General features: G+C 53.5%; 7 protein-coding genes across 7 annotated transcripts; 3 read left to right on the top strand and 4 right to left on the bottom strand.

Annotated features, from left to right (window-relative positions):
* Window positions 1–458: 458 nt before the first annotated feature.
* Window positions 459–2,035, top strand: VTN31DRAFT_2435 (uncharacterized protein; the record flags this gene model as incomplete). Its single annotated transcript, XM_069402603.1, has 4 exons — window positions 459–602; window positions 664–789; window positions 845–937; window positions 983–2,035. 4 exons carry the CDS (start codon window positions 459–461, stop codon window positions 2,033–2,035), a joined length of 1,416 nt encoding a protein of 471 aa, XP_069261868.1.
* Window positions 2,036–2,090: 55 nt separating this feature from the next.
* Window positions 2,091–2,946, bottom strand: VTN31DRAFT_2434 (uncharacterized protein; the record flags this gene model as incomplete). The annotated part of the gene is made up of 2 exons (XM_069402602.1): window positions 2,091–2,374; window positions 2,439–2,946. 2 exons carry the CDS (start codon window positions 2,944–2,946, stop codon window positions 2,091–2,093), a joined length of 792 nt encoding a protein of 263 aa, XP_069261867.1.
* A 1,460-nt stretch (window positions 2,947–4,406) lies between these two features.
* VTN31DRAFT_2433 (uncharacterized protein) lies at window positions 4,407–5,137 on the top strand (the record flags this gene model as incomplete). The annotated part of the gene is made up of 2 exons (XM_069402601.1): window positions 4,407–4,618; window positions 4,687–5,137. 2 exons carry the CDS (start codon window positions 4,407–4,409, stop codon window positions 5,135–5,137), a joined length of 663 nt encoding a protein of 220 aa, XP_069261866.1.
* Window positions 5,138–6,437: 1,300 nt separating this feature from the next.
* Window positions 6,438–7,477, bottom strand: VTN31DRAFT_2432 (uncharacterized protein; the record flags this gene model as incomplete). Its single annotated transcript, XM_069402600.1, has 2 exons — window positions 6,438–7,038; window positions 7,089–7,477. 2 exons carry the CDS (start codon window positions 7,475–7,477, stop codon window positions 6,438–6,440), a joined length of 990 nt encoding a protein of 329 aa, XP_069261865.1.
* A 1,901-nt stretch (window positions 7,478–9,378) lies between these two features.
* On the bottom strand, window positions 9,379–9,846 carry VTN31DRAFT_2431 (uncharacterized protein; the record flags this gene model as incomplete). Its single annotated transcript, XM_069402599.1, has 1 exon — window positions 9,379–9,846. The coding sequence occupies one exon, from the start codon at window positions 9,844–9,846 to the stop codon at window positions 9,379–9,381; it is 468 nt and encodes a 155-aa protein (XP_069261864.1).
* Window positions 9,847–12,466: 2,620 nt separating this feature from the next.
* VTN31DRAFT_2430 (uncharacterized protein) lies at window positions 12,467–15,398 on the top strand (the record flags this gene model as incomplete). The annotated part of the gene is made up of 2 exons (XM_069402598.1): window positions 12,467–12,717; window positions 12,767–15,398. The coding sequence occupies 2 exons, from the start codon at window positions 12,467–12,469 to the stop codon at window positions 15,396–15,398; spliced, it is 2,883 nt and encodes a 960-aa protein (XP_069261863.1).
* Window positions 15,399–16,125: 727 nt separating this feature from the next.
* On the bottom strand, window positions 16,126–18,448 carry VTN31DRAFT_2429 (uncharacterized protein; the record flags this gene model as incomplete). Its single annotated transcript, XM_069402596.1, has 5 exons — window positions 16,126–16,317; window positions 16,414–16,796; window positions 16,855–17,960; window positions 18,037–18,232; window positions 18,298–18,448. The coding sequence occupies 5 exons, from the start codon at window positions 18,446–18,448 to the stop codon at window positions 16,126–16,128; spliced, it is 2,028 nt and encodes a 675-aa protein (XP_069261862.1).
* Between the last annotated feature and the right edge of the window lie 302 nt (window positions 18,449–18,750).

Here is an 18,750-nt window from a genome sequence, read left to right as displayed (position 1 = left end):
GTACTCTGGCTTGTGAGCGATACGTACTAGTAACTATTTGATCTGATATTTGATTCTAAAGGCGATCAACTCCAGAATTGAAGCATCCCGTGCATAGTGTCAGTCTCTGATTGGTTGTAAACTCGCCACTCACTGGCGCTAGGACAAAAGCAATCATATCTGCCGAATCGGGTAAACCCCGTCGATCATCGTTGGCGCTTTTGGCGACAACAGCCAGCCCACTTCGCGGGATGCTTCAACACGTATATAAGTAGTAGTACTCGTACTCCGTACAATTTCGTGCTCTCGAGCTTTTTGTCTCCCTTGCACTTGTTAGTTTGGATTACTTTTACCCATTCGTAGGTAATTGAGTATTATTATCAGCAGGTTCGTGGCTCGAATCGAATCCGCGCAGTCGACCCCGCTAACACACTTTTTTGCCAGGTGGTTGAAGTTGAGGCATTGGATGGTACAAAAAAATGTCTGCCGAACAACCGCAGTCTCCCGTTGAGCAGACATCGCTGCCGTCGCGCTCTGCGACGCTGCATAGCACCGGCACCTCCTTGACCCGACAGACGTCGGGGAGCGACGATGAGGGTCTGGTGGGGGATGATACGAGCGAGGTGCGTAGTTACTAAATAGTACCTTTTGACCGTAAGATAGGGGGTTAATTGTCTGGATCAGACTACCCGCCTGCTGTTGGAACGTCTCCGGGCTTGGAAGCATCTCTGCGGGTACCTGGAAGATTATGTTGAGGCGACGGCCAAGGTGCAAAAGTCGCAGTCCAAGGATTATGAAAAGGTCTTGAAGGTCAGTGCAGATCTCTCCACGGTCCTGGCTCGATCGCGGGCTGACGCGCCAAAAGACTATCAATAATCCGTTGAGGGAAGGGCATCATTTTCACCCGGGTCCCGGCGGCGTCACGGGCATGTTTGAGAATCTCCGCAAAAACACGCAGGTAGTTCGCCAGCTCTCTAGGTCGTGTTGCTGTTAACGGTTGCAGGCAATCTCGACGGTGTACCTCGATACGGAGAAGAATCTCAAGAAGAACGTCCTGCCAACCCTCGAGCACCTGCACAAGGAAATCAAGACCAAATCCAAGGAGATCTCATCCGGCGCGTCCAAGCTCACCAAAGCCGTGGACAAGGCGCGCGCAGCGACCCAAAAGCACGTCGAGCTCCTCGGCCAGTACGCCGCGGTGTACGACTCGGGGACCCACAACAAGATCGAGCCGGCGCATGACCCCTACGTGCTGCGGCGCGGGGTGACCTACCGGCTGAACAAGCAGATCACGGAGGAGAACAACAACCGGCGGGACATTCTGGCGGTGCAGGACGGGTTCCAGCAGTTCGAGACGCACATCATCCAGACGATCCAGCAGGCGATGGACTCGTTCTTCCAGTTCATGGGCGCGCAGTCGGACAAGCAGCGCACGCTGTACGGCGACATGGTCAGCAATGCGCAAAAGGTCCCGCCAGACTTTGAATGGACGCGTTTCGTGCAGCGCAGCGAGGGAGTCCTGATCGACCCGGATGCCCCGCCGCGCACCCTCGCCTCCGTCCCCTTCCCGAATCAGGACCATCCGGCCACCCTCCCGCGGATCGAGGGCACGCTCGAGCGCAAGTCGCGCGCCGTGATCCGTGGATACCAGTCGGCGTACTATGTCGTCACCCCCGCGCGGTACCTGCATGAGTTTAAGGACAATGACGACCTGCCGCGCGACCCCACGCCGGAGCTGTCGCTGTACCTGCCCGACTGCCAGCTGGGAGCGCTCGACGGCGTCAAGTTTGTCGTCAAGGGCAAGGACGTCTCCGGCGGCAAAGTCACCAATGCGTTCCACACGACGAGTGAATTGCAGTTCAAGGCGCCGACGCCAAACGACGCCGAGGCGTGGTGGCGCGCCATCAAGGGAGCCATTGACGGGCAGAAGCCGGCGTCGCCGGCCGAGCCTGCGGCCGAACCTGCGGCTGCGACTGCTGCGGCAACGACGGAGCCCGAGAAACCCAATGGGAATGATCCGGAGAAAACCGAAACCGACAAGGAGGTAAAGCCTTGAGCATTGGCTATACACATATAACTTGTATATATCGAGATCTAGTACATATTGACATCTAATCCGTCTTCGTGTTCTCATCCTTTCTCCTCCATGTAACGATCACAATATCCTTCCTGCCTCCACCTCTCGCGGCATTCAACTCCCGGCTTCCCTTCTCAATCACCTTCTCATCCTCGGTAAACCCGCACTTCCGCATCACCTGCAAACTCGCCCTGTTCTCCGCAAACGCGGACCCAATGATCATCTTTGCGTTCATCCGCGGCACGACCCATTCCCGGATCAGCGTTGATAGCGCTGCCGCCATGATTCCTTTTCCATGGTACGCGGGGGCGAGCCAATCTATTCCAATTCGCCATTAACCTGGCCTAACCCTAGCTATGACTTTTTTCTTTGGAGAACTTACACCCCATCGTCCATTTAATCTCCTCATCACCCGCCTTCCTCGCCTCGTTCTCTTTCTCCGCGGCCGCCCGCTCCGGAGTATCAGGTGGGATTTCATAGAATGCCTTTCGGGAGAAAGTGATGTCGCCAATTTTCTCCGCTCTCTGGATCCTACAATCCTCTCCGTGTTCCGGGAGGATGCGGATGTCATGGAACGGACATCCTTCCACCCATTGCTCGGTTTGAGCTGCCTGGAGGATCCGCGCGGCCTCCGTGGCGATCGTCCGGGTGAATGATATTGCGTAGTCGCGCTTGTAGGGGACAGGGGTGGCTTCGAGGCAGAGGTAGATGCTCGGATCGTTGAGGTGGGTGGTTATTGCGTCGAGGTCGGCTTCGGGAATGGTGGTGGGCTCGGCGGGGTCAGTGCCGTTGGGATTGGGGATGGTGCGTGGAGGGGTGAGGATGATGTTGTCGTGGGGATTGGGGAGGGGGATGTAGGGTTCCCCGGTTTGGGAGTAGTCGAGTGGCATTGTGCTTGAAGGTAATATATCATCATATCCTAATCCTACTGCCTAGGGTTGAGGAGGATGGAGGACTTTGATCATGTTTATAGTAACATTGGACGATATGAGTCATTCGTGTCGTTGCATTCAGCTGGTGAGATTCAATAGAATGATGATGTTTCTATGGACCCTGAATGAGCGAGTATGACTCATGGTGGTGAGTAGTTGCTCGTAAATGGATCTATACTTAATGTGTTCTGTAGAACTCTATGGGGAAATCTCTGATACTACGAGTATTCATTCTTGAAGATGAGCAGGCTACACGGCGTTTGAGTAGACACGAGCATAGATTCAGGAACCAAGCTTGGTTTACGGAGAACCTCCCATTGCTTGAATGATACGAGTACACTGCCTGATTCGAGAAGCAAGCCGAGATTGAGAGTCGTGCTGATGCACGTAGCCGTCAGATAATCAAACGAAAATTCAAGTTCTTTCCCTTCAAACGCATACGGGTTCTTTTCATCAAGGACCCTAGGGATTCGATGCAAACACTGACCTGACAAACGGATTAACTCGGGTGCAGTTCGACATATCATTTTCTGCTGTGGCGACTCATCTCAGACATAGGTTACTAGGTATGTGATCATATTATTTCAGACTTCTCGATCGAGCTCTGTTCGTACTCTCGACGAGAACACCGATTCATCGCAGCAGAACTACTAAGGTTAACCTAGCCCTGATTAAGGTTTGGTTAACGAATAACTACTCGTACAGGAGGTACGGGGTATGGCAGTAAGTTAGGTACTCGTTTGTGGACGCACGGTTCATCTGCAAGTACTAGTAGGTCAACAACTTAATTACGGAGTACCCGTGCTCCAAGGACGGACCTAGTAGGTACTTTAAACTCCGTACCGGACTTCAAAGTGCTGAGTGAACTCGCGTTCAAACTGTCTCGACAATATTTTTTATGGAACCTGGATTATTGGGAATCTCGAACTCTCCCCAGTGATGAGTCCCTCCGTCGACCGCCCAATTGAAGCAGCACGCTTATCCCAGACTCGGCCCGACAAAGATGACGATTTCATTTAGCTCCTTGCCTTTGGAGCTTTTGCTGCTGATCGTGCAGTATCTTGACCCCGCAGACATTGTCCAGAGCCAAAGGGTGTGTGTAATTGACCATTCGCCGATCATTCATAACAAGCACCAATAGGCTACTTAACTACATAGTGAAGCCATTTCATGGAAACTAACAGGGTAGGACCACTCGCAGGTCTCGAAGCAATGGCGCGAGATATTCTCGAGTGAACCAGTCACGATGCGTGCTTTGCACCAAAACACTTGCAATCCTCGGCCTGGACAGCAATGGAGTAGTGGCGGCCAAAGACGCAAGAACCTATTTCCGATGGCGACATGGCTTGCAATGTGCTCGGCCGACGGAGAAGCTCTTTTTTCCCAGCGACAACCTCTATCCTCTCAATGTCGAGCCGATGGAAGAACGTGAACGATATTCGTATTCGTACCATTCGCGACGGCTGTGCTATGGCAAATATACATCCAACAGATTTGTGCTGTATGATTTTGAGAGGAGAATGGGAATAGCTTTTGGCGGCGATGAATTTGACGACGCTGAAGATAGAGGGAATGCATTCTGGAGGGTCTTTCTCTCGAGAAGCTATCTTTCTCTAGTGTGCGAGAGTGGGTATGAGGTCATCACGTTCTTTTTTTATTTTTCGATTCATCCTCTGTCTAACAGAGAAACGCTGGCAGGCATCAGTCACTATGGACCGTCTACGAAACTGTTACAGACCAAAGCCTGAATAGAATTGCCAGCAGAAAGTTCCCTTGTAATCCTTATATGGTTCGGATCGAAAAGGACAAATTGGCCATGATTGGCTTGACCTCGGAGTCATCCTTCCACGTCTACTGCATCTATATTTGGGATTTGAGCACGGATCGAATCTACAAAATTGACAACATGGGCAGTGTATGGTTGTGGCACATGGACGTGGACGACAACACGCTGGTGACCTTCGAGATAAGCTGGAGTAAACAACCGCCGAGGGTGCAACAGACCAAGTGGACGTTGACCGGACGGCTTCTCGAGAGGAAACATTTCTCCCTCTCGCTCTCTTGGACGAGAAGAAGAAAAAGACAAAGTTTCGACCACAGAGTAACTGCGTCAGCCACACGTCTGGTCACAAGACGGTGGCCCGGCTGATTTCTGATGAGGTGGATGCCAATGCCATGGTGGACCTCATATATGACTACGCCGTCGACAAGCTGAGCTTTCAATGGGTTGACCACGACCTGTCCCTCAAGAAGAATTCCTTTTCAAATCATCCTTGCGACCTGCTCACCCCGTACATATCCTACCAATGGAACAGCCATCTCCGTCAGCTCCATGTCTACAACACCGCTAACGGCACCTCACGCATGCACCCGTTGCAGCGGGACTGTCATGAAGTCACAGGTGGCAAGAAGGTGGTAGTGGGCGACAAGGAGGTCCTTTTCCTGATTGCCTTCATATCTGGACCTTCAATCCGAACTTCGTCCCCAACATTGGGAGGGAATCTTTATTTTTTCTTCCAATGGAGGAAAGCGGTTGAATATTACAAATAGAAATCATTCATGCAGTATGTAGTCCTTGAACGAATCCAGTGCTTGAAGGGATTGCTCATCCTCTGCTATACAAATGCAAAGTAGTGGGTGCTTCAATTCATCTTTTCGACCATGCCACCGACAAGCAGAACCTCCGATGGCTCAATCACCACCTGGCCCCCGAACACCAAATTGCTTCTTGGATCATTGTTTCGAGAGATCCTCACCCTCATATGTCAGCAATGGAGCTGCCATCTCTGCCAGCTCCATTATCTGCAAAACCGCCAACGGCACCTCAAAGCATGCATCTGTACCAGTGGGATCTCCGAGAGGGTCTCGGATGACTTGGAAGAGTCCGTTTGGCGACCATGAGGTCCTTTTTGTCTGGCTAGCAAATATGACATTCGAATCTGGTGCTTCAATCCAAACATCGTCCCCCAAAATTTTCCAAAAAGGTAGTTATCTCGTCAGTGTATTGGAACAAAGGAGACAAGTACTCGTACATACTTCTTGAACAAGCCCAATTGAACGGGCTTGTTCGTCCTGCGTCGTATGTCCGGTACCCCGAGAACCCAGATCGTGTAAACGCTATGCGACATCGGTGTAGGGCACCAGGATGCTCTCCAGGTAAAGTTGGACGTGGGGATCGTCGAGGTAGGCGGTTAGCGCGATAGGTTCCTCATTCCCATTGGGACGATGCGTTGAGGGATGAGGATGATGTTTCGCGGATTAGAGAGGGCGGATGGAGGGTTGGGGAGTAGGAGAAAAGCATCGCCCTCTGTACAGATCCATAGGACGGCGTACTCTGATCGTGTTGATAACCTGAAGGGGAATGAGTAACTATAGTTACATTCATTATCTAACTACATACTCATGGCGCCGTGGATAGGAAGTGGTATCAGATCGTGACTCGTCTCAGACTAGAAATCTGCCGGGCACTCCAGATCTCGCAGTTTTTGCCCCAGAAACCGACCCAGCGCGGCTGACTTGGACTCCAGCGCGAGGAGGATCTCCGGTGATGAGTTCAGGTTCAATGCCGCCAGCCGCGCGAGGTCGTTGCTGCGATCAATCTCGTACTGCGTCTCGAGGATCGAGTCCGGGTCTCGATTCGGGTCCTGGGCGGGGGCTCGTCCGGAGTCTACGCTGCCGGGCGCTGACGATCCATTTGCTGAAGCGGTCTTGGATCCGGTTTCTTCATTCTCAGACTGGGCTTGCGGTTCGGAGGACTCGAGTTTCATCGGCCCGACTGCGGCGAGCAACACCTTGTCCGCGATTTTCGTCACCACCGCGACCCGGTTGTCGTTTTCAAAAACGATCGACCCCACGTCGCCCAGCGGGACCGATGGCGTCGTCACAAACGACGACGGATGGCTCGCCGGATTGACTCCTGTCAGGTTCCCTGACGACACCGTTTTGGCATACGTTGTGTACGCCGCCCCGTAGGTTGCGCTCAGGTTGCGCAACTGCCGTTGGGAAAGGTCCGATGCGTGGGCAAAGATCGCCCCGTTTGTAGCGAATATGCTGCTCATGTCAGCATTGATCGCACCTGTCCCGTGGTTTCTCTCACTCACAGCAGTGATGTAATCTCCGGCGGCGAGATGTTGTCTTCCAACAGCCCACTCAGGGCTTCCGGGTCGAGCATCTTGATGTTCGGCAGTTCCGGCGTCATCGTGTCGTCCTCGTCTGTTTCTGCGTCGAACGATGGACAAGACACCGTCTCGCTACATGCGCTGTCTGTGCCGTCCGTGCCACTAACGTGTGTCACCGAGCAGTCCTCGGGGAAAAAGAAGCAGTTGTCCCAGTAGTCCGCGTCGGTCAGGTCGTACTCGATAGGTTCGGGCGAGCAAGGTAGCAGGTTCTGAGCACACTGCACGCTACTCCGGGCCCAGTACGGCACAAAGGGCTCTTCCCCGTCAAGGGCTGCCAGGAACTCAGCCTGCGAAGAGTCCAGTTTAGCCATGGCGGACTATGCAATCCTAATGACAACTAAAAAGGCTTAGGTATAGAAGCTATCGATCAACCTGCCAGAAGGGCCATGCCTCGCCGCATACGGCACAACAGCTTGCCGATGGCTTCAACCAGAGGTGCGGTTCAAGCCGTGATCCAGCAAAAGCTGTCGTAGTCCCTCCACGAGGCTTTCGACCGGTGCGGGCAAAGAGGCAGAAGATCGAACATGATGCTTTGCAGGAGCGGGCAGCAAAGGGCATAAATACCTCGGATGGTACAGCTTACAGCCACAGGCTCGGGGCTCAAGCACCTGCGTTGACTCCGTGATGGAGAGGAGGAGCCCAAGATCGACGCGGTGCCGGCGGTTGTCGCGCCAAGCAGGAAAGCGGGAAGGTCCGAGTCCACCGCCCCGCGCCTTCCCAGTTTTGGTCTTGGCTTTTTTTTTTTTTTTTCCTCCCCTTCAACCTCGTCTCCCATGATTCTATCATGTTTCATGGCAAACTGCATGTTCTCTGCACACTCTGCAGCATTTCTCCGGACGCAGGGTTGCAGTCTGCATGCCACATCTCCATGCTACGTGGTTGAAAAAAAAAAGCACAATCGGAATGCTGAATCAACGTCGAAACACCGGCAGCGGCCTAACTCCGAACCTCCGTGGCCTCTGCAGGAATACGAACTCAAATCCGATCAGGAGCTCAAAGGCATTGTTGGGACTGAGGATCAGGGTCCAATGCTCCGATCAGGCCACCACCGCTGGTATGGATCATGTACGGAGTATGCAGTTCATAATGAACTTTGCAGGCTGCAGTGAGGGGCTGGTCGAATAGTTACTTTGGAGAGACTTTTCTCCAAAACGCTTAGAGTCGGTCCATACTCACCATCAGGTGCGCTTGTACGGATTACGGAGCATCCGTAATAATAAGACAGCTCTCGTCATTGGAGTACTTGGAGGCTGCCATGAATCCATGATTTGCATCTTGTCGACCAGAGCTACCGTCCAGCTGCTGCTCCCCACAGAATAAGTTCTTTTTGGCTTCTTCGCTCGTGCTAGGTTACTTTTAACCTGCAGGTTTGAGGCTGGTCATGCGAGCTTTTTCTTGATTCGTCTAGGGTTTGCATGATCCGTGCTTCTCGCGGATAATAGAAAAAAATCGATAATCCACCAAGCCCAAAGACATCTTGAAACTCAAACCTTTTTTGCATCGAGTTCTTTCGCTGGTCCAGGCCCAGATTGATCATCGTATCCACGCGACCACAAGTCTCGCTGTCTGCATTAAAGCAAGAGTAGTTAAATTACCCTGACTCAAATCATTCTGTCATTGCTTTCTCTTGGAGAACTCCAATGTTAACCGCGATCATGGTTTGAACCCTCACAAATCTTGCATGGTGGCGGAGTGTTTCTCAGGCAGCAATCATAATAAAGTGATCGATAGGATCGATCATGGCTTGGTCAACACCATTCTACAGGAGTAGCCCCGGTAAAACAAGGTATTGAACCAATATCATGAGCCTCCGAACAACCCAACGCGTTGATTAAACCTTACTACTGCCTTGCGGGCCCTGACTATGTACAATTGAATTGCTCTAGTCTTGTTCTTGATCCAGCAGTGGACCTTAACGCCTTTGATTATCCCCAGGCTACCTAACTGGCACATACTCGTATACTTCATACTGTAGTAGTTTGATATCGCCCAACTTGACCTTCGAGGAATATGGATTGGACCATCGATTAATGATTAATGTCTCAAGACAGCTGGCCCCAATTCTGGACATTATCACAACCAACTCGTAACCAAAAGCTCGGATGACAGGCCATAGAGGGAAGTGTCCAACTACTTCTCACTTTCAGGATGACCTCCATTCCAATTCCATGCGTGATCCATCCCAGATCCATGAGAATCCAATGGTTGAATCCTACTTCCCACACACCGTCAATTGCACATCATGCTCCGCCGCACACACCCTGGGATGAATCCCCGGGGGCGGGACGCCATCCTCCCAGACGATGCTCTCACAGTTGTCGTTTGCCGGCGTCACGACCACCGTCTCGTTCGTAAATGGGTCACCGTTCACGTCCCCAATGGCATACCAGATGCTGCTGCCGTCCAGCGTATACCCAAAATTCAGCTGCGGGCTGCCGTTCCAGAGCCCTCCCGGCTGCCGGGTGACCTTGATGGTGATGCCGCCCGTTTCGTTGTCGCGGCGGTATTGCTCGCTGTAGGTTTGGTTGTGCTCGAGGGTGTGCTCCGGGCCGACCTGGGACCCGACAGACCAGACGTACACCGGATCCGTGCAGTTGTTGAGAACGGTGGCGTTGCCCACGGCGTAGGCCAGGGGAGGGAGGGTTGAAACGGCCACGGCGGCGAGGGCGAGGAGCTTCATCCTGCTTGACTGGATGGGAAGATGCTGCTTGAGGCTGGCTCAGTGGGGTCCACGAAAGCGTTTTTATAAGTGCATGCTGTGCCTGATGACCAGCCTACTAACTACCGAGGATGCAATCCGGGGACGAAATTCCCGCGTGTGGTCCACAGAGACACTGGCTTTGTTTGCCTTGAGTCATGCTGGATATAGCTATGCAACATTGTGATTATTGCTTTTGTCCGTCAGCATCGTTTCTCAAATCTGAGCTTTCTTGATCAGGCACTCCATAAGAACAGTGCGACCGTACTGGTAGTCATCTCCCTGCCCCTTGCATATGTCCCACGTTGTTTCATTGGTTAGGAAAGTTGTACACCACATTCCACGCTTGTCATGGCCTGTTCCAGCCATGTCGGTTTTCCAACAACATGGACAGGGAAATCGCGTGTCCTAGACGTATTGATAGAAGAAGAAAAATCACCATGTTAGCAGTGAAGTCGCACCAAAGGTCATCCGTCAATCATTGTCTCGGGAGGCCAGAGGCACCGGATGTCGATTTTCTTGCAAAGTCCGTCACAGCTGAACTGCGAATCCTACAATTAGCAGCAGATACAGCGAACGATCCTACTGCGTCAGAAACTGCACCCTTGCCGCTCGCAACGCCAACCTGGTCAAGGGATGAGTTGGACTCCTTTGTCTGTTTCAATCTTCAACAGTCAATGAATGGCAATGTTTCGGATGGAAGCCGATTTTGGTAGTAGTGACTGGGCTCATTGTTTCTTCACATGGTTCAAGGGAAACTCCATGTCTTGGAACAATTTCGGATGGCTTCTCATTCAACTCATGCGTCCATACTGTGGAATACCTTGCCCTTCTGTCAGATGACTGAGTCTCAAGACGTCTTTGGTTCGAACTCGAAGCCGTCTACGCAGTTGTTCACGTTGAAAAACCCTGCGAACCGCAGTAGTTATTGTACTTTTGATCTGACTGACACCTGAGTTTGAAGATGATTTGGCCTATCGAGCCGCTCAAGCGTCGCGTGAGCACGGACTGCAACGATAGGGATCATAGTGCCGGCTGATACCCAACGAAGTGTTGATCCGATCTGATGGAGTTTCCCCGTCTGTCCGACTCATGGAACTCGCACTCTTTCCGTTGAAATAGTACCTGATCTGTGAGACGAACCAGAGTTTGTACTTGTCTCTTCGATTCCCGCACCGAAACTGATGCCAGAAATGGGCGCTTAGATCTGAATCTCCATGCGTGATATCGGGAGATCTATTTTCAGTCTGCGTCCGTCCCAGCATGGTCGCGCTGAGACTGAGAGCCGAGTTGGACGGATGGATGGATAATAGGGACCTACCTACCTCTACCTACCTAAGGTAAGGTACCAGTTACTTATCATTGTGGAAAAATGATGTTCCAAACCCATCACATGACTTTATCATCACGTGATCGGATCCTACTCGATCCGAAATCCGGAGGCTCCGGATAAACTCGGGAGCGGCCCGCAAGTCGGCTGCCATGCCTCTCAAACAGAACCGAACAACTGGCTTTGAATTCAACTCGGAGGTGAGACTCTTGCAGCTGATCTTTCTTCGTTGATTGTTACCAACCGAAATCAAATCCTCGTCCCCGGACTTCGGAGTACTCGGATATTTTCTGTACGTATGTACTCCTCAAGCATGGCCACTAGTGGATGCACTGTGGATCATGATCTGGATCTTCGCTGTTGCCACACCACGGGACTCAAATCATTCTCGAGAATGCAAGCACGTGCTGGGCTAAGATTTTTGCTCGCATGGAGTTGCAGTGACGACAGGAATCAGGATCAGCCGGATTGGCCGAGACTTGTTATTACATAATACCGAATGTCAAATTGCTTGGCGCCAAGATTTAGTGTTTCTGCACTAACCGCTTCAGGTAAACACCAAGGCCCTAGATCAATGAAGCTAGGAGCTTAGTCATCACAGACTAACCGAGTTGGGATAGCAACGTGGGAGAATGCCAAAAATTTTTTTGATCGGCAAGTGGGAGAGATATTATGACCCTATCATTACCGATCGTTCCCTGGGGACTGCGGAGATCTCGCTAAATAACAGTGCCAGAGCTCATCGAGCTGGAGAGTAATACTCCGTATACATATTTAAAATTGACCCTCTCAAAAAGCCTCTCTTCTCTCTCGCATAACATACATTTTTTTGTAGTTTCTCGTTCTGGTACGGAGTATACAGGTAGTCCATTGCCGGCTGCCCCCTCAACGCCAGTCTGATCACCAGGCTCTACTGCACAGGTCTTATTGCTCGTGCACTCTGAGTATGACTGACAAACCTAATAAACCCGATCGGGGACGCTTCCCTCTGAGCGCACCCGCGCACACCCTCCCCGCCGACGTGGTGATTCGGGAGCTGGGCACCAAGCTCGATGAAGGCCTTGATAAGGAAGAGGCGGCACGCCGTCTGCGCGAGTATGGCCCGAACAAGCTCGATGAGGGCGAGGGCGTGTCCATTGTCAAGATCCTCGTTCGCCAAGTGGCCAATGCAATGATGCTAGTTAAGCGACCCATACCCTGAAGCTCTGCGGCCCTTTCTTCAATGGGACTTTTGAATTCTGATCCATTGTCGTGCAGGTCCTGATCCTGGCCATGGCGGTCAGCTTTGGTATCCAGTCGTGGATCGAGGGCGGCGTGATCACCGCCGTCATCGTCCTCAACATCATCGTCGGTTTCTTCCAGGAGTATGCCGCGGAGAAGACCATGGAGTCTCTGCATTCGTTGAGCTCACCCACCGGTGTAGTCTCGCGGGGCGGCCAGACGTTTGCCATTCCCTCTGCGGATATCGTTCCGGGTGATATGGTGGAGCTGAAGATGGGTGATACAATTCCTGCGGATCTCAGGTTGGTCCCATGGGACATTCCGTGAAAATTTTCATGCTAATTGGGACAGGCTGGTCGAGGCGGTCAACTTCGAGACCGATGAGGCCCTTCTCACGGGTGAATCGCTCCCCGTGCAGAAAGACCATGACGCGACCTTCAAGGAGGACATCGGCCCTGGCGACCGTCTGAACCTCGCCTACAGCTCAACCACGGTGACCCGGGGCCGTGCCCGAGGCGTGGTCATTGCGACCGGTATGGCGACGGAGATTGGATCTATTGCGGCTGCTCTTCGTGCCAGCAAGTCGAAACGGCGACCGGTCAAGCGGGGACCGGACGGCCAGACCAAGAAGCGGTGGTACCTGCAAGCATGGGCATTGACCGGTACGGATGCAATCGGACGGTTCCTCGGTGTGAACGTGGGGACTCCGTTGCAGAGAAAGCTCTCCAAGCTTGCTCTCCTGCTGTTTGGCGTTGCGGTACTCTTTGCAATCATTGTCATGGCGGCCAACCGCTTCAGCAACCACAAGGAAGTCATCCTCTACGCCGTCGGAACGGGCCTGAGTATGATCCCGGCATGCTTGGTCGTCGTGTTGACGATTACCATGGCTGTGGGCACGAAGCGCATGGTTGAGAGGAACGTCATTGTCCGGAAACTGGATTCTCTTGAGGCATTGGGCGCCGTGACGGACATTTGCTCCGACAAGACCGGCACCCTGACACAGGGCAAGATGGTCGTCAAGAAGGCATGGATTCCATCCAAAGGCACGTACTCGGTGGGCACGTCCAACGAGCCGTTCAACCCGACGGTGGGCGACGTGACTTTCACTCCCGTCTCGCCCGTGCAGTTTGACGACGAGAAGGAAGGGCCGGTGGTGGAGGATCCGGAGAGTCTGGTGCAGGGCAACGAGGCCCTCGAGCACTTCCTCGATGTCGCATCCATGGCGAACCTGGCCCACGTCTACCAGTCCGAAGACAAGCAGTGGAGTGCCCGCGGCGAGCCGACCGAGATTGCCATTCAAGTCTTTGCGTCCAAGTTCAACTGGAACCGCGACCGGTGGACCAAAGGTCAGGGTGCTGTCTGGTATCAGAAGGCAGAGTTCCCGTTTGACTCGACGGTCAAGAAGATGTCGGTCATCTACACCAAGGTGACACCGCAGGAGGAGCGCACGATGGTCTTCACCAAGGGCGCCGTGGAGCGCATCATTGACTCGTGCACGACGGTTCTCTGGGACACGGACTCGACCACGCCGGTAACCATGACGGAGGAGCACCGCCGGCAGATCCTGGAAAACATGGAGGCGCTTGCCCGTCTTGGACTGCGCGTTCTGGCCCTTGCCAACCGACCGTACTACAAGGAGGAGCGGATTCTTGAAGACTCGGACATTGAGCGGGAGACCGTGGAAAAGGACCTGTGCTTCCTGGGCTTGGTGGGCCTGTACGACCCACCGCGTCCCGAGACAGCCGGAGCGATTCAGGCATGCTACCGGGCCGGTATCACGGTGCACATGGTGACGGGCGATCACCCGGGCACGGCCAAGGCGATTGCGCAGCAGGTCGGGATCATGCCCACGGACATGAGCATGGTGTCGGCGGACGTGGCGGAGGCAATGGTGATGACGGCGAGCCAGTTCGACCGGTTGAGTGACGAGGAGATTGACGCGCTGCCGATCCTGCCGCTCGTGGTGGCACGGTGCACGCCGCAGACCAAAGTCCGGATGATTGACGCTCTGCACCGACGGGGCCGGTTCGCAGCGATGACGGGCGACGGAGTCAACGACTCGCCGTCCCTGAAGCACGCCGATGTGGGTATTGCGATGGGCATGACGGGCTCGGACGTGGCCAAGGACGCGTCGGATATCGTTCTGACGGACGACAACTTCGCATCGATCCTCAACGCGGTCGAGGAAGGGCGACGCATCTTTGACAACATCCAGAAATTCGTGCTGCACCTGCTGTCGGAGAACATTGCGCAGGCGTGCACGCTGCTGATCGGGTTGGCGTTCCAGGACCGCAACGGACAGTCGGTGTTTCCCTTGTCGCCCGTGGAGATCCTGTGGATCATCATGATCACGTCGGGCATGCCGGACATGGGTCTGGGCATGGAGGCCGCCGCGCCGGACATCATGGACCGTCCGCCGCAGGGCAAGGCCGGCATCTTCACCTGGGAAGTCACCCTCGACATTCTCGTCTACGGCTTCTGGACCGCCGCGCTGTGCGTCGCGGCCTTTGCCCTCCGCATGTGGGGGTTCGGCGACGGCAACCTGGGCGCAGACTGCAACTCAGGCTGGTCCGAGGACTGCGATCTGGTGTTCCGCGCCCGCTCGACGACCTTTGTCTGCCTGACCTGGTTCGCCCTCTTCCTCGCCTGGGAGATGGTCAACATGCGGCGTTCGTTCTTCCGCATGCAGCCCAAGTCCACCCGCTACTTCACCCAGTGGATGCACGACGTCTGGCGCAACCAGTTCCTTTTCTGGTCCATCATGGCCGGATGGATCACCATCTTCCCCATCATCTACATCCCCGTGCTCAACCGCAAGGTCTTCAAACACACCGCCATCTCCTGGGAATGGGGCATCGTCTTCGTCGAGGCCGCCATCTTCTTCGCCGGTGTCGAGGCCTGGAAGTGGGCGAAACGCATCTACTTCCGGCGCAAGCTGCGCGCGTGGCGAGAGGCGCAGGACCCGATTGCCCGGGTTCTCTAACGATGGCTTGGCCTTGCCTACGGGCGAGGCCAGCACCGCGAGGTGCGCCCCATACACTACTTCTATCTTCTCTTTTTGTCTGCAAGGGGCAGGGGGGGAAGGGGTGAAAAACGTGAGAGGCAAGCCGAAAGCTTTGACAACCCCGGATCCGATGAAGAGTGGACGCAAAAGCTAAGTGTGATCTTCGCTTTTTTTTTTTTTTTTTTTTTTTTTTTTTTTCTTCTCTGATCTCGATGCTTTGATTTTTTTTTGTCGTTGTTGTTGATTTGTTGGGCAGTTCACTTACTGTCTTCCGGTCGTTTGCACGTACAGTCGGGATTTTTGTCTTTGCTTTCTATATACACCTGGATGAGTGCTATTAATCTCTTCAAGGTACATATAGATAGGTAGATAGTACCATGCAGGAAATCTGCACAAATGACAATCCAAATAGTACACTTAGCGGAAGCAATTGGCCATTGCTTTCGTGCTTGAAATGATCCATTGTGTAGATTGACTGATCAGGAATGAAAACATCACAAGGTATCTTCATGATTCTTCAACGACGAGGTATAAGATACTCTACACCATACAATACAGAGACCAGACCATTAAACATAAAAAATAAAAAAACAGCCATGCAACTCCCACTCCCGGCAACATTTAATATGAACCCATCAAAGAATGCATGACATTTTTTTTCCCCTCACCTCTTTGCAGAAAGAAGAGGAGAAAGAAAAAAAAAAGTCTAAAGCTCGTCATGAATGCTCGGCTCCTCATCGTCATCCCCAGCGGCACCTTCACCAGCCCCGTACAGCTTGCTCGTGATCGGGTACGCCACGCTCGACAGCTTCTCGCGCTGCTCCTCAAAGTCCTCTTGCGTGGCGCTGGCACCGTTCTCGTCGAGCCAGTCGAGGGCTTCCTTGACGGCTTCGCGGATCTGTTTTTTATCGGCATTAGTCAGTTAATTCGACTTCTTTTCAGGGAAAAAAAAAAAAAAAAAAAAAGAAAGGGGGGGGGGGCGAAAAGGACTTACCGTCTCCTTATCCTCGTCGTCAAGACGCCCACCAAGACCAGACTCATCGTTGATCTGGTTCTTGAGCGAGAAGGCGTAGTTCTCCAGCGCATTGCGCGCCTCGATCTTGCTGCGCGCAGCGCGGTCCTCCTCCGCAAACTGCTCGGCCTCCGCCACCATCCGGTCGATCTCCTCCTGCGACAGACGGCCCTTGTCGTTGGTGATGGTGATGGACTCGGCCTTGCCGGTGCCCTTGTCCGCGGCGCTGACCTTGAGAATGCCGTTGGCGTCCAGGTCAAACGAGACCTCGATCTGAGGAACGCCACGCGGCGCCGGCGGGATGCCAGTCAACTCGAACTTGCCGAGCAGGTTGTTGTCCTTGGTCAGAGGTCGTTCGCCCTCATCTATTCCATGTTAGCAAAACCTGTAATGACGAACTGAAGTGAGTAGTGGGTAACGTACAGACTTGGATCAGGACAGTCGGCTGGTTGTCCGCCGCAGTCGAGAAGATCTGCGATTTGCGCGTGGGAATGACCGTGTTGCGCGGGATTAGCTTGGTCATGACGCCACCCGTCGTCTCAATGCCCAGCGTCAGCGGGTTGACATCCATCAGAACCATGTCGCCGGTGCCCTCCTCGCCGGACAGCACGCCACCCTGGACGGCCGCGCCGAACGCCACGGCCTCGTCCGGGTTGATACCCTTACTGGGCTTCTTGCCACCAAAGTACTCCTCCAGCATCTGCTGCACCTTGGGAATGCGCGTCGAGCCGCCAACCAGCACAATGTCGTTGATGTCACTCTTCTTGACCTTGGCGTCCTTGAGCACCTGCTCCACCGGCTTGAGCGTCCGCTTGAACAGATCCATGTTCAGCTCCTCGAACTTGGCGCGCGTCAGCGTCTCCGAGAAGTCCTTGCCCTCGTGGAACGCCTCAATCTCAATGCGCGTGGACATCTGCGACGACAGCGTCCGCTTCGCCTTCTCGACTTCCCGCTTCAGCTTGCTCATCGCCTTGTTGTCCTTGGTGACGTCCACGCCGTGCTTCTTGTTCCACAGCTTGACAAAGTGGTCCACCACCCGCATGTCAAAGTCCTCACCACCCAGGTGAGTGTCACCAGCCGTCGCGAGCACCTCAAACACACCGTTGTCGATCGACAGCAATGACACATCAAAAGTGCCACCGCCCAGGTCGTACACGATGATCTGGCGCTCGTCACCTGTCTTGTCCAAACCGTACGCGATCGCGGCCGCAGTCGGCTCGTTCACCACGCGCAGAACGTTCAGACCCGCAATCGTGCCAGCGTCCTTGGTGGCCTGGCGTTGCGCGTCGTTGAAGTACGCGGGCACCGTCACGACAGCGTGAGTCACCGTCTTACCCAAGTATCCCTCGGCAATCTCCTTCATCTTGGACAGGACCATTGCGGAGACCTCCTCGGGGGTGAGGATCTTGGGCTGCTTGTTGACATCCACCTTGATAACAGGCTTGCCGTCCTTGTTGACGACATCGAACGGGAAGTGTCTCATATCTCTCTGGACGTCCTTATCGTCAAACTTGCGACCAATCAAGCGCCTAGTAAACAATCTTGTCAGCTTTTTTCTGTTTTTCTTTTTGTTCATGGAAAAGTTCAAGTAGCACCGCCACTCACTTGACGTCGAAAATCGTCCTCTTCGGGTTCGACGCAAGCTGGTTCTTGGCCGCGTCGCCGATCAGCCGCTCCTCGTCGGTGAAAGCAACGTAGGACGGCGTGATACGGTTTCCTTGGTCATTGACAAGAATCTCGACCTTGCCATTTTGCATGACGCCGACGCAGGAGTAGGTGGTTCCCAAATCAATACCAATGACTTTGTAAACGTTAGCATTTGCCAAACTCCATCCCATGAAAGGAATGAAGTGCACAGTTCCTTACCCGTTCCATAGTTCTCCGTCACATTGGTCTCATCCGCAGCATGAGCCGTGCCCAGGAAGGCCAAGGGAGCAATGAAAACCAGCAACAGGTACAAGACGGTCGACCAGGCGAACGGCCTGGACGCGCCGTCGTGCCGCGATCCTCTGGACATGGCGTGGAAGGCGAGCACAAAAAAAAAAAAAAGAATACACCGGTCGGCTTCTTCCTCTCACTCAAGCAGTTCAATAATGAGAGAGACAAGTCAGTTACAGGAGCCCGACCTCGGTTGGTTGAAAGAAGATCGAGTCTCGAGAGCTCCGGTCATGAATTTAATCTTTTGGAGGCCCGGATCGGCCATGCTGGCCTTTCCATTAAGGTTATTTCTCGCGCTGCGATTGGCTGGTGCCTTGCTGTGCTGACTAAGAATTCGACCAATCAGAATTCCAGGAATGTCCCATCCAACGTCTTTCTCCA

The sequence above is a fragment of the Thermomyces dupontii genome (genome assembly GCF_041956625.1).
Source record: "Thermomyces dupontii strain NRRL 2155 unplaced genomic scaffold VTN31scaffold_2, whole genome shotgun sequence".
Lineage (NCBI taxonomy): Eukaryota > Fungi > Ascomycota > Eurotiomycetes > Eurotiales > Trichocomaceae > Thermomyces > Thermomyces dupontii.
The sequence above is the reverse complement of the archived record's forward strand: the minus strand, read 5'-3'. Positions and strand labels throughout refer to the sequence as shown.